This window comes from Micromesistius poutassou, assembly GCF_964030765.1.
Source record: "Micromesistius poutassou genome assembly, chromosome: 16".
In the NCBI taxonomy this organism is placed as follows: domain Eukaryota; kingdom Metazoa; phylum Chordata; class Actinopteri; order Gadiformes; family Gadidae; genus Micromesistius; species Micromesistius poutassou.
The window spans coordinates 15226320-15240412 of record NC_140286.1 but is presented as its reverse complement, the minus strand read 5'-3'; the positions used below and the strand labels follow the sequence as shown (position 1 = coordinate 15240412).

Below are 14093 nucleotides of genomic sequence, written 5' to 3'. Positions count from 1 at the left end.
TGTGGTAGCAGCACACCCTTCCAGGGTCTGTAACTCCTACAAATATCCTAACACCGGAGCCAGGAGGGACACAGAATGTAACTCTTATGAAATATCAATGGTGAAGGAATTCAGTAAACTTACTTAACCTTTATAAACCAGTAGCAATAAATCTAAAAGCCTTTAATTGATGCACACCTTACTTCCAGTTTCTAATTATTTGTTAGACAGGTGATGATTCCCATTCTTTTGATTCCAAGCAGCTCTACAAACTGTTTTTGTATTGTATTTGTGGATTTTCAACTTATAGTGTACGGCGGATATACTTAAAATGTTTCTATCTTTATAGTTCTGAATGTGTCCATGAAAAGTGGTACTCGATGGAATATACCTTTTGAAATTACCCGCAGCAAAATAAGACCTTTGCTTATAAATGACATATCAATGAATAACTACTTGAATACTGTAGATGGGAGCATTTTTCCCATGAAAATTTGAGGACCACTGTTTTCTGACGTTCCAGGCTGGGATTCATGAGTAATTGATCAACTTATAGCGGTTTTGGGGCTGTGGTGGTTCTTAGACCACAGAGATGAGTTTCATCCCATGGCTGGATGTCCAAGCCATGCAAATTCACCTCCATCCAAAACACCATCAGCAGGTATCAAGTCGTAAAAATAAAGAAAATAATGAGAAGAAACGCTATTTCCACGCCGCTACAACACCATTTATCTTCTCTTCCTCTTTCTCACTCATGCGATTAAATACAATAGGATGCGGGATGCAGTTCCTTTTGTGGCACACACACTGGAGCAGAAAGCTGGTTCCTTCCTGGCCCAAGGGCAGACCGTCCGGTGGAATATTCCAGAAGTGAAACAGAAGCCAAACAGAGCTTAATAAAACATCAAAGGACTGGCTGGACACACGCCTGCTGCTACTCTCTTGGCCCTCCTGAGTGGGCCAAGATTAACCACTTCCCTGCTCTTTTTGTCATAATGCACCGATAAAAACAAACAAAAACCAAAAGGTGAGCCCCTGTCGTTTTTGAGCCGGGATACCATCGGTCCTTCCGCTGTCTCTCTCTCTCTCTCTCTTTCTCTCTCTTTAGTGCACTTTTATTTTGGCGGGATGACCACAAGGGGGGGCCCTCGCCGGGGCCTCCACATGAGCACCTGGGCGTCATTGGCGTTGGGCCGGCCCAGCGCGTTGGGGGGGATGGGCTCTTGGTAGTTGAGGATGTGGGGCTGCTCGTGGTGGGCCCGCCCCACCAGGGAGGCCCGGGTACCCAGGGCCCGGTCGGGGTCGACCGCAATGTCCACCCGCATGCGCCAGCGGACCGTCTGCAACACGATCCTCTCCTGCAGGGGAAGTGAGACGTTGAGAGTTCCCTTTACAAACCAAGGCCTGTAGGCTAGCAGGTTTATCTTTGCACTAAAGAGGTTTCTTTTCCTAGAGCCTTTTCAGCTTCAGCAGTGTTACACTCAGCGGTCTGAACTTCTGAATGAGTGGATCCATAAGGAGATAAATAACTTCTCTATAGAGGGCGTCCAACTCTTTTTCAGATCCTGTAAACTTTATTCATTGTACATCAAACAGTGTGGCAAAATGTGACTCAGCCAGAGACAGAAATAGAGGATTCAAACCAAAAAAACTACAAAAACACAGCAAAAAGCACGTAAAGCACAGAGAAAAAAACAAAACAGAATAATTTAAAGTGCAGCAAGTTTCCCCACAGAGTGCACCTAACCCAGGGGTCAGCAACCTGCGACTCTGGAGCTGAATTTTGCTCCTCCACCCCTCTGCAGTGGCTCCATGTGGCTTTGAATTTATTTTTAATAAATACAACTATGTTTATCTCAAAGAGATCACCTCTTATTTTGGAGATACTGTGACACTAAAATATAAAAATAAAGTGTTTTAATATTTTGTCTAACTAAAATAAACGTCACATCCTACACCCACACATTTCATAAATGCAACAAGCTATAGGCTATTGGTTCTTTTATATGGTAGTATAACTATATATAAAAGTTAGATGCTGTATCTTCATTTGAGGGGTCGAATAGGTTTTGTGGCTCCAGATACATTTTATTTGGTGAGAGAGGGACCAGAAATGGCTCTTTTGAGAATGAGGGATGCCAACCCCTGGTTTAACCGAGCGTTGTTCTCTGTGTGTCCGTACCTTGGTGACGGAGTTCATGGCCACCAGCCAGGTGATGAAGCTCTGGTCGCGGGTGATGTGGGTCAGCATGGGCGTGTTGCTGTTGCTGATGGGCACGGCCCAGGTGACGCTGGGGTAGAAGTTGTCGTTCATGCAGACGGTGAGGCGCGAGGCCTTGGAGGTGGGCCCGGTCAGCGTCACCGTCTCTGTGGTGTTGCCGTACCATGGGTAGCTGCCTCCGTCCGAGTCGCTGATAGCTTTCACCCGGCCCTCACGCAGCTCAGGTAGCTCCCAGCTGGACCTGGGGTGTGTGTGTGTGTGTGTGTGTGTGTGTGTGTGTGTGTGTGTGTGTGTGTGTGTGTGTGTGTGTGTGTGTGTGTGTGTGTGTGTGTGTGTGTGTGTGTGTGTCGATGGGCAGCAGAGAGTGAATGGAAAATTTCAGAAACACAAGTGTAACTCAAAATGCGCACACACCACACACACACACACACACACACACACACACACACACACACACACACACACACCTCTTAACAACTTCCGCCTAAACTTGTGGGTTATACTTCATGAAGTATCCCCCCCCCCCCCCCCCCCCCCCCCCACACACACACACACACACACACACACACTCACACTCACATGCCAATGTCCCCGTAGGTGTTGTAGAACTCCATCTGGGTGCAGGCCTGGATCCAGCCCACCACCCAGGTCTCGTTGCGGGGCACCGGGGGCATGACGATCCCCGCGGATGCCCGGAAGTACGGCGTCTTGTAGCGGAGCACAATGGGCGAGTTCTCCTCGATGACGGTGGCACACTGGTCGATGGAGGCGGAGACTTCGTACACAACGATGTTCTCCCGCCTGATGCGCGGCTTGCATGCGATGCTCTGGAGGCATCCCATGGTGCTCGCGAGCAGCAAAGTACTTAGCAGAACCAGGTAAGAAAGGTGCCCAGGACCACGAGCCAGTCCGCTCATTGGTTCGTCTCCGGTTCCACCCTTGCCTCGGAGAAGAGCAGGTCAATCTCCCGAGTGTCTCGTCATGTTTGAATGGTGCTGGGTCACGTTAAATACCAAGACATTTCTCCCTGGAACCTCAATTTTTTTTTCTTTGGGGGGGGGGGGGGGGGGGGGGGGGGGCGGGTGGGGTTGTTTTGGTATAAAAGTAAGCAATATACAGCTATGTATATATGTTTTTTTAATTCAATGTATTAGTGAAGCAGCTTGGAGAGCGGGGGGAAGGTAGCACTGAGCTCCGCAGCCTCCTTCCCCCTTTCGGTGTGCCGAGTGCCGCACTGCCCTTGGTGCTTGTCCCCAGAAACTGCGATCCGACCTCCCCCGGGCGGTTCTGCAGGACCCCTGACGACCCCCTTTACACCGCCTCGAATCCCTTCGTCCGGCCGCCGCGCGTCGGTGCCCCTCGATCCTCGTGCTGTGCTGTGAACTCCGTGTTGTCATGTCAGGAGACGACGGGGGCAGCAGGTGCGTCAGCGAAGGGCGAGATGCCTTTTGTTTATTAGCCTACATTCGCCCGATGCCCTCAAAGAGAGGAACCGCTGCAGGATGACCACGAGGTGCTCTCGCGCTCCATCCCGGTTGATCCGGTGTTGTAGCAGCGGGTCAATCAACGCAATCTCGGCCAATAATGTAGACTCACCGGGCAACGGATAGGTTTGAATTTAACGTGCTCCGTGTAGCACAGGTCCATTCTGGAAACATAAGGTGTGCATCAATTGTGCGTCGTGAATGGATGCACCGAGGGCGCGTGCGGAAGAAAATCCAAACCTTTTTATCCAGCGCATGAGAACGCCTCGAGGAGGTGTGCTAATAAGTCAATATCCTGACGTGTTTTTCACCTTGTCAACATCGTCGCTTCTAATGACCCGAATTAGAAAGCATCCTCCCCTGGTCCGTTAGCCGGGCGGTTCAGTGTCGGCTTGGTGCTGATGCTGAGGAAACAGGGCAGCGCGAGGGAGGGGCGTCACCCGACCTCTGCATCACGAAAAAAAAGAATGTGCAAGTGGGCGTGTCATCGTGGCGCGCGGCACGCCCATCTGCGGTTCTAATCAGTGTTGCCAGATTGGGACTGATTTCCCGCCCAATCTGGCAACCCTGGCTGCAGCGCGCTGCTGCCTGGGTTGCCAGATTGTGAGGGGAAATATGGCCCAATCTGGCAACGCTGAATCTAATGGGCTGCCCACGTCAATCACGGAAGTGCAGCAAGCGCTTCGCTCGCGTGACGTCATCCCAGCACTGACACGCATTCACCGGTCATTCAGTCTGTGCTCAGGAGTCAGGAGTCTCTCCTTCCTTGGTCGTGTCTGTCTTCTATCTCTCCGGGGCTTCGTTGTTTATGGTGCTCCGCTCTGTATTCGCTCTATACCAGAAGGTCCCCAACGTTTTGTCCCGGGTTGCGGTGATGATGAAGCCCCAGGTTGTGTTCGTGTTGGGCGGCCCCGGCGCCGGGAAAGGCACCCAGTGCACCAAAATCACGGAGGTAGGACGTTTAGCCCGGGTAAATGTGACCTGGGTCGAGATAGATGGCTCACTTTGATTCGTCTGATTACTGGCGGATGTAAAAGTTGAAGTTCGAATGTTCAATTTTACTATTTTACTGTCAAATAACGCACTTCCGGTTGTCCTCTGTTAGCCGGCTAGTTAGCCTCAGAGTCTTTATTGCTGGTCCTGGTCCTGACAACACTGGCTGCAGCCAGTGCCAGTGGGAATTCTGGCCCGATCTGGCAACACTGGTCCTGGCATGCACCAGTCCTTATAGTATAAAACTGTGTTCACCTTATCCTCAAAAGGAAACCATCTTCTCATCAATATAAACTATAGCAATTTTTAAATTTTACTATCGACCTATGTAGACGGAGGACAAGAGTTGTGTAACAGATAGTGTCCACTGTCCAGTGTCTGAGTGTAAAGGCTGCTTCATAAACCACAAATAAAACAAACTAAAGTCAAGATATCCCTCATCCAAGAGCAGCGCTCTACAAACGATGTGTGGCACCTGGACTACCAAAGGAATCCTTGAATCAAGTCTGAAATGTGTTTCACAAAATGGCCAACGGTGTGTTATTGGCCTTTCAATGTTGACCATGTTAATGGATTTTGCAGATATAATTATGTATCACAATAATTTTCCCCATGGGAAGGTTTCATTCATATGAAACACGGGTTACACATGAGAAAAAGATATTGCCATTTTGACTACCTAATCAAATTAGCTAAATAGACAAATATGTGTTAAAGTGGAACACGGTTAATATTGTTTAAATGTCTGCGGCAAATGTAGCCAAATGAATCATGTTCATATGTATACCTATTGATATTCACAATGTGCGTATGCTGTCTTCTGTTTGATCTGATAGACATGTCATAATCAATTACTCTTTATGAGCTATCTATTTATTTTGGACTGTTGGAGGTTGTCAGTTTAGGTCTACGCACCAAACTCAATGTTGACCGTTACTTGGATGCCCAGGCCACCGGATTTAGACTCTGTCAACCCCTAAATAATAGGGGTTGACATAACAAATAAAAAGTTTAAACAACATAAATTCAACTGATAGGGAGCTGTGCATTTGCAATATCTAGATTTAAGCTGGTCTGTGATACATAAATGTTCATCCTGTGGTCACTAAGTGACAGACAGTTGTGTGTGTGGCCTTAGAATAGCAGTGGATCTACCAGATCAACCTGAAGTGCCATTGAGTATAGAGATCTCAGTCATCAGTCACAAATTCTCTACCTACCTCTCTTTTTGTGCTCATTAAAGGCAGCATTCTGATTTTTTTTTCTCTCACTTTATCTCGCTCCGATCTCTCCCTCCCAGAACTACAGCTACACCCATCTGTCCGCTGGGGACCTGCTTAGGGGGGAGCGGGCGCGGGAGGGCTCTGAGTTCGGTCAGCTCATCGACCGCCACATCAAGGAGGGCCAGATCGTCCCCGTGGAGATCACCATCAACCTGCTAAGGAAGGTCTGTGTGTCCCGTGGAGAGGACAGTGTACTAAAAACAAAAAAAAATTAAAACAGCCACCACAGTTATGTCCTTGTAAAGCATTCAGTCAGAGGTGGCAAGAAGAAAGTTAGTTCTAGCTAGCTGGACTTAAAAAAAATAAAAATAAAAATAAAAACAGAAATACAAATGTACAATATATATAAACAGTAGGTCAAACAACCAGAACCACATTTCAATAAATAATACAATACAAGAATGGGACAATTAAGAAACAAATTTAAAACTAGGGATGGGCAACATGATTAATCGATGATAGATCATTGATCGTTAAGAATTTTGTCGATCACGTGATATTTTTATTGATCAAAAGGAGATTGTGTTGCATAGTGTGAGAACGGAACAGCCAAGCCGTTTAATACAGATTTTGTCTTTTTCAATTGTTTCCCGTGTTGAAGAGCGCATTGTTCAGCCTTTACGAACATTTCGCTCAAGTTAACTGTCTTGTATTATTATTTGTTGCCTATAAATACTTGTTGGAATCAGGATTTCATTTAGATAAACATGCTGTATTGTGTGTTTTCTAGCTACGGAAATTTTTAATATAGCCTATAGAAAAATAAAGATTAAATCGATAATTGATCGTTCATTTTATCGATGATCGATCAAGGAAATTTCTTCCCATTTTTTTTATTTCCCATCTCTATTTAAAACACACCAATCCTTATTTAATGCGACTTCAATCATCCCCTTGAACGTCTCAACGCACAATGCAAAAAAATGCTGAACACCCCTCTGTATGGACTCCTCCCTCAGGCCATGGAGGAGACCATGAAGGCAGATGAGAAGAAGTTCCGCTTCCTCATCGACGGCTTCCCACGCAACGAGGACAACCTGCAGGGCTGGAGCAGCGTCATGGAGGACAAGGCAGATGTCAAGTTCGTCCTGTTCTTTGACTGTAGCAACGAGGTATAGACACCTGGCCCTTCCCACATTGTACAATCTTGTCTGTGGGGTTTTCTTACTGCGTAGAAGCCTAGTCACAGGAAGGTATCTGTGCAGTAGGACCCGTGTTAAATGGTTAATTTGACAATCAAACCCTTTAACAAACTGCAATAGAGCGTAATGACCCCCTTTTTTAACAGCTCTGGTTCCGGGAGTAAATTTCCGATGCATTTACCGTCCACGCAAAATCGTTATATGAAGAGCCTGGAACCAAGCCAGTCGTTCCTCAAGGTAGTCGTGACCAGAAAATATTTGATTTGAGCCAAAAGATTATTTGGAAAACGGAAGAAAAGGCAAAGGTACAAGACTGTACATTATTTTTGTGAATGAGTGAGGAACTCCTCATCCCATGAACCATTGCAGACCTTTTCGCAATGGTTCCAACCCAATAGTTTAGCGCGTTTCTTACATCTTATTACCTTTGTCATTATTATATTGTTTATATTGTTAATAGAAGTTGTGTCATATATTCTATGTGTGTGTTAGTGTATGTGTGTGTATGTTACTGTTTCATATAGTGTATAGCGTTGTCATCGACATGGTACGTCCCTTTGCTGTCTGCGGTCACCACATAACGTTGCTAGTTTTTAATACATGTGAATTCAGTCTCGGATTCCAGTTATGTATTCCTTTGCTTTTATACTACCCAAATTACTATAAAGCACTGCTAGTGCCATATCATATATTTGTACTTTTGTTTTTATCATGTATTCTATATCAACATATTTTTCATCCGTTACAGCTAATTTCCTCTACAGCTCTAACCACAACTCTAACTTTGCATTAATATGAATGCATTATGAATGCAATATGAATATGCATGGTTGCTGTGGTAAGCGATCGAGTTCAGTAGCAGCGTGTCAGCAGAGTGTCTAATAGGAATAGTCTCCGTAGACGGGCTCTGGTAGCAGTAGCAGTCTTCACTTTCGCGGGTGCAGTAAATGTTTCCTGGTAACGGCGAGCTCCACCAATCAGAGACGTTGTGTCACACTTCAGGATTTATGGGTAGTGTAGTGATTTCAATGACATTGGGAATAAAACGTGTTTTTCTAAAAAACAAGATGTTGCCCAGATAACGTGTGACTTCTACAGGAGCAAAAACCATTGATTCACAATATAACGGTGCATGGTACGTATCACTTGGATGGTTACGACATTAAGGCTTTTAATCAAAATCTCGACTGGGAAAATGAATGAGATTTTTACTTCCGGAACCACACTGTTGCACTCTATACCAAGAGCATGATAGCCTTGTGATGTAGCGTGACACGTTTACTACTGTGTGTTACTAACAGTGGTTCCCAGCCCTAAACTTTAGGTCTACAGATTTATGGTCAAGTACTTACAGATGCAAATAGCCTGAGATGTATAGATATATACACATGCAGTGGCTGAGCAAAGAGTGCCAGCACCCCCTTTGTACACACTTTCACCTCATATTCCACCTCATGCAAATAGCCTGAGATGTATAGATATATACACATGCAGTGGCTGAGCAAAGAGTGCCAGCACCCCCTTTATACACAATTATTACTGCAAGAAGGCTGGAGCCGGTGGAGAAAGAAACAGTCAGCAACGCTGCTTATGCTTCTGTCGTGTTTGTTGAGCAAACACAAATAAACAAAACATCAATGGAAGACATTACAGTGGAAAACATATGATGGAACGCACAAAGCGACACTCTCTTTGATAGAAAAAACAAGCCATAAAATATTTACAATCATCTCTTATTATTCCAGGAATAAAATCCCATGTACCAACCAGCATAACACAGGTTGAGAAACGTTGTCTATAATATGGCATGTCTGGTAAATGCTTGGTTATTCCCTCAGGTTTGTATTGACCGATGTCTGGAGCGAGGCCAGCACAGCGGGCGTACCGACGACAACAGAGAGAGCCTGCAGAAAAGGTACCTTCTCCTAAAGCGGCGCGCATCGTGTTATCTACAGGTACACTATCGATATTTGTGACCAAACCAAGTACCTTGGAGGTGGAGTCGGAATCATACATCCTAACCACGTCCCTATCCTGCTCCTATATGTGTCTATATACAAGGCATCCTTGCTATAGCAGATGGGCCCCAAGCATCAGTAGCCTGTCCAAGCTAATATTATAAGCCCTTTCACAAAGAAGAATTACGTTTAACAATTAGATGCAATAAAACGACCACAGTTGATGACGTCATGACAAAAGACGAATATCAGCATATAGAAGCTCAATATCTGGATATGCCTTTGTGTAGCATATGAATAGCGCAGTGTTTCCCATACAACAGACCAATGTGTGGTGCAGCGCCACAGATTCAACAACAAGTGCCACAAATTGATTTCGCTTTTTTAATTAATTTTTATTCTAACACGATTTTTAAGTATAAATATCTCACGCACATGCAACAAATGTCACGCCAAAAAAAGAAAAATACCCGTTAGATCTCTCGTTGCTTCAGATGAGCGCTAAATTGCTGCGGCTGTCACCCCCCCACCCCCCGTCAACAACTCCGCCAGCCTGTAATCCCGTACCAACCCTCCCCCCGCTCCCCCCAGTCAACAATTCCACCTGTGGTTATAATCAGGGGTGCGCATAACTAGTATGCAAGTACGCATGCGCGCCCATAATCAGCAATGCGTAACATCACTTGTGTCACTACAGCACTTTTGCATAACTCACCGTCAGGTCATCAAAACAAAACTACACGTGTACTACATCTTGTACTACTTCTGCGTTTCCCCACCTGCAAAAAAAAAGGCAAACGGAGCGCTGTGTGCGCTGTGCACCGCGCGCACACTGGAGAACTGCGCAAAATCAGCTGATTGCAACGCCCGTTACTGTGAGACATCCTATCGCTCCCCCCCCCCCAACAATCACCTTTATCATTATCAAAACAACGCTACGTGTGGAGTGCGTACCGACCCTGCATTGGGGCACCACACATTGCTACCTGGTCTGTGGGAAACACTGTAGCGGTATCTGCCTCAACATGTTTCATCATCCTGCTTCAGGATCCAGACCTACCTGCAGTCCACACGGCCAATCATCGATCAGTACGAGAAGCAGGGCAAGGTGCGCACCGTGGACGCCTCCCACAAGGTGGATGAGGTGAGTGAGCCATCACAACACATGGTAACCAAGGGAACGGGCAGGGGGGAGGCCCATAGATATAAAGAATAGATGCCGCATTGGCTGCTGGGCGCAAGAAATCCGGCCGCCATCTTGGACCGGTCATACTCCTGTTGCGTAGCAGCAGAAGACACAAGATGCCAGAGCACTGTGCAGCTTATTCCTGCTCAAATCGGCGGACCATCGCAAAGAGGCCTCTCTTGAACTGCAGAAAGGGAGCAGGAGAAAGAAGCTTTGAAAAACAGTCCTCTTTCAGGGGTTTTAGCTCATACAAAAACTTTCATGTTGTGTTTCATGTTTTCTATATAGATATCTAATGTATTCATATATTGTTTATGTAGGCTATCTATATATTTATATATAGCCTAATCATATATTGTTTCTTCAACTTATTAAAATAGCTGACTTTACTGCCCCTATCTGTTTCTGCTTCTCTATCGTATTTATAGTGTGTGATTTGCAAAATACCTATCATAGCCTATCACATATCATAGGGTGACCAGACGTCCCCGTTTTTGGTTGCCTGTCCCTGGCTAAATACAGAAAAAACGACCTGTCCCCGTTTTGTTTTTGAAGACACAACATTAGGTTTTTCAATCAGATTGCTAGTCAAACTGGAAATGTCTCAGTTTTTTCCCCCTTTTCGGGGATCATGTTCCCAGTTTTCATCTCGGACGTCTGCATGGTCACTTTATATCATATATCAGAATATTCTATTACTGTTAAGCCCACTATGAATATTAAAACAAGCCGAACCATGTGTCCTGTATCATAGCTACATGTATGACCTTTGCACCCTGGTGGGGAGGCCCACCAGGGGGCGGGGCCTCTCCACCAGGGGGCGGGGCCTCTCCACCAGGGGGCGGGGCCTCTCCACCAGGGGGCGGGCCTCCCCACCAGGGGGCGGGGCCTCTCCACCAGGGGGCGGGGCCTCTCCACCAGGGGGCGGGCCTCTCCACCAGGGGGCGGGGCCTCTCCACCAGGGGGCGGGGCCTCTCCACCAGGGGGCGGGCCGCTTCAAAGGTTTACTTGACATTTATGTAAATGTGACTTCTTAATGAAGCTCATGATAGATTTAAATATACTTTAATACAATTGAATACATCAAATATATTTAAATATGTATGTGATTATATATATAATTTAAATTTGTATTGGTATATATATATATATATATATATAAAGTGGAGGCTCCTCCAGTGAGGAAAGGGATGAAGATCCTCCTTAACATTGTTGGGAATAAAAAATGTAGATTGCCCAGACTACTGTAATGAATTAATGCCCTTAAATATGACTACTTTAAAGGTCCCATGACATGCCACCAGGTGTGAAGTGTGATTAAACAGCTAATCACACTCACACCTGGTGGCATGTCATGGGACCTTTAATGCCTTTGTGTATGTAATGTTCGTTTCCCTGGGTAAAGGGACATTAGCACCCCCTATCGCCTATTGAAAACTACTTGAGGACGTTTCTCCCTCAGCCTCCACCGACTCCCATTAGTTTCCCCGGCAGTGTTGGTGGCTGGTGAATAACATGGGGTTCAATGGGAGAGAGGAGGAAATTCCTCCTCTGAGTGGGTGTGACTAGCTAAGGGGTCTGAATCACGCCAAAAACTATTCACAAATAGGCTGGAGCCCTGGCTGCACTATGAACCAATAAGCAGGAGCCCTGGCTGCACTATGAACCAATAAGCAGGAGCCCTGGCTGCGCTATGAACCAATAAGCAGGAGGCTGTGTTTCCACCGAGCGGTGCGGTGCGGCTCGGTTCACTTATATTCCACCACCAAAAGAAATAAACGCGCTGAGCCAACCTATTTTTCGGCACTCCTCCGTTGGTTTACCAAGCCGTCTGAAAGGGTGACGAAAACGTGGAGCTACACACGCCGTAATTCTGAAATCACTTAAAAAAGATCCAGTTTGGTATGACCAGGTATCTCAGGTCACTGATATATTTGCAACACAAACAGCGAGGAGGATTGACTTGATCTATAAATGAAGTCCCTCAATCTTAATTGGCTTAACACCATGACCAACATTCTGAAAGACCCATTAACATTTGCCTCAAACAATGTTAGGCTTACAGTCCATGTAAGTAGTTGTGAAATAATGTTCTAGTTCTTTTAATTGTTTGTTACTCTGACCGTTCTGTTTGATATTGTGGAAAGGAGGATCATGTTAGTGAATGATTCAGAGCATGAGCATTTAAAATGGCATCACTTTTGGTCTTGTGTTCTTAAAACAATTGGCGCTGAAAATAACCATAGCCAAATTACAACCAATAGCTTCAGTCATTGAGGGCAAACATAGGCCCAATGATAGGCCCAGATTTCTTTATTTAGTTCTACAAATGAAGAGTAGGGCCGATTTGACTAATTGGCTTTGCATCCTTTCCTTCTGCCCTTGTAGTCCATTTCAAAGACATGCTGCCCACCAGTATGCCCTCCCTGCTATTTTGTAGTTCACCAAAACACCCTGAAACAACTTAAGTCTCACATACTTATGCCACCATACGCCACTAACAGTGCAAGCAGGCCAACGGCAACCAAGCGCGCAGTCCTTCCTCCCTCACTTAAAAAATATTATATATATATATATATGTATATATAGTGTGTGTGGCCTGTTGCTGGCCATATTGATTGAATTGGTGGGGGAAACCATCTAATTTACCTTTTAGTCCTGTTTATTCTCTTTATCTTTGTGTTTTCCTCAGGTGTTTGCTGATGTGAAGGCTATCTTAGACAAGGAGGGTTGAGCGCCACCAACTGCCAACATCTGTACTCTTCGGTTAACCTTAGATTTGTATTTTTATTCAATGCGATTACACTCTTGTCTATTTGTAACTTGCTTTTTTTCAGTCCTTCTGTCTTTTGAAGATGCTGTAATGCTTGATTAAGAGTGTGCGCTGTGTGAAAGGTTATGTATGTATGTGTGTGTGTGTCAATAGATCTACTGATTGATAGATCAATGCCTTTGCTTAGGAAACGCTAGTTGGGTCACTGAGGCATTACTAATCCTCGAGCTAAGTCGCCTGGTATAGTCTAGTGACGTAGGTTCATAATATCTCTGTGTAGACGGCATGCCGTCGAGGAGGGACAGGCATCATCTTCAGACCAAATGGGTTGTGTTCTCATGATCATGACACACTGGGCAGACCTCCATCTTTCTTCTTTTTTCTTAAGCGGCCAATGGCGTTCACCGTTGATCCAATTAACATGTAAAACAACCAGGTGGTCTGAGAGAAGGAAACTAAGAGCACAGGAGTGTCTCTTTAAGGTGATTGGTCCTGGCGTTAAAATTAAGGGTTTTAATTTTGGGAACAGAAGGATTGTGCATTATGTACACACAGAAGTATATCATGAGACTGAACCATACAGAACTCCAACTCGATTCCTGCTCTCTTTTTGTGCCATGTTCTAGACAGGCCTTTTCTTTGGATTAAAAAGGTGACATTTACCTGTTTGTTGCAGTGTAACTAAAATCGATGATGGCCATGGGAAAAAAGTATGGCTTTGTTTCCACACAATCTGAGGGCAAATAAAACAATGAAAAACACATGAATGGCTTGTTATTCAAGACTAATGTTTCAATGTTAATCATATTTTGAGTATGATGTGTGTTGTAGATATATCGGAAGGTGTTGGAAAATAAATGTATTTTGCCTCTGACATGATATATGGCAAGTAGATGTGTTATTTTAACATGTAATAGAATTTCTAAACAAAATCTATTTTTAACAGCAACTGAATCGATGCTTGGAAGTTCTAAATCAAGGATGTCATATTGCTGCTGAGCCAGCAGAGGGCGACCTGCTAAAACTCATAAGGAGCGCACTAGATATGAAGTTCAATCCAAGGAACGTTTTAAC

General features: G+C 45.1%; 2 protein-coding genes across 2 annotated transcripts; one reads left to right on the top strand and one right to left on the bottom strand.

Annotated features, from left to right (window-relative positions):
• Window positions 1–1094: 1094 nt before the first annotated feature.
• Window positions 1095–3072, bottom strand: fam78ba (family with sequence similarity 78 member Ba; the record flags this gene model as incomplete). The annotated part of the gene is made up of 3 exons (XM_084480709.1): window positions 2780–3072; window positions 2162–2441; window positions 1095–1337 (listed from the first exon to the last, which is right to left on the bottom strand). Exons 1-3 carry the CDS (start codon window positions 3040–3042, stop codon window positions 1095–1097), a joined length of 786 nt encoding a protein of 261 aa, XP_084336835.1. The 5' UTR covers window positions 3043–3072.
• A 1321-nt stretch (window positions 3073–4393) lies between these two features.
• Window positions 4394–13776, top strand: cmpk (cytidylate kinase). The gene is made up of 6 exons (XM_084481034.1): window positions 4394–4636; window positions 5978–6124; window positions 6920–7072; window positions 8941–9017; window positions 10108–10204; window positions 12939–13776. Exons 1-6 carry the CDS (start codon window positions 4493–4495, stop codon window positions 12978–12980), a joined length of 660 nt encoding a protein of 219 aa, XP_084337160.1. The 5' UTR covers window positions 4394–4492; the 3' UTR covers window positions 12981–13776.
• Window positions 13777–14093: the final 317 nt, after the last annotated feature.

What these genes read in the sequence shown, in the direction of transcription:
- cmpk (XM_084481034.1), top strand. Translation starts at nt 4,493, where the DNA reads ATGGTGCTCCGCTCTGTATTCGCTCTATACCAGAAGGTCCCCAACGTT. An exon ending in CCATCAACCTGCTAAGGAAG is followed by an intron (nt 6,125 to 6,919) that starts GTCTGTGTGTCC and finishes CTCCTCCCTCAG; the next exon opens with GCCATGGAGGAGACCATGAA. An exon ending in AGAGAGAGCCTGCAGAAAAG is followed by an intron (nt 9,018 to 10,107) that starts GTACCTTCTCCT and finishes ATCCTGCTTCAG; the next exon opens with GATCCAGACCTACCTGCAGT.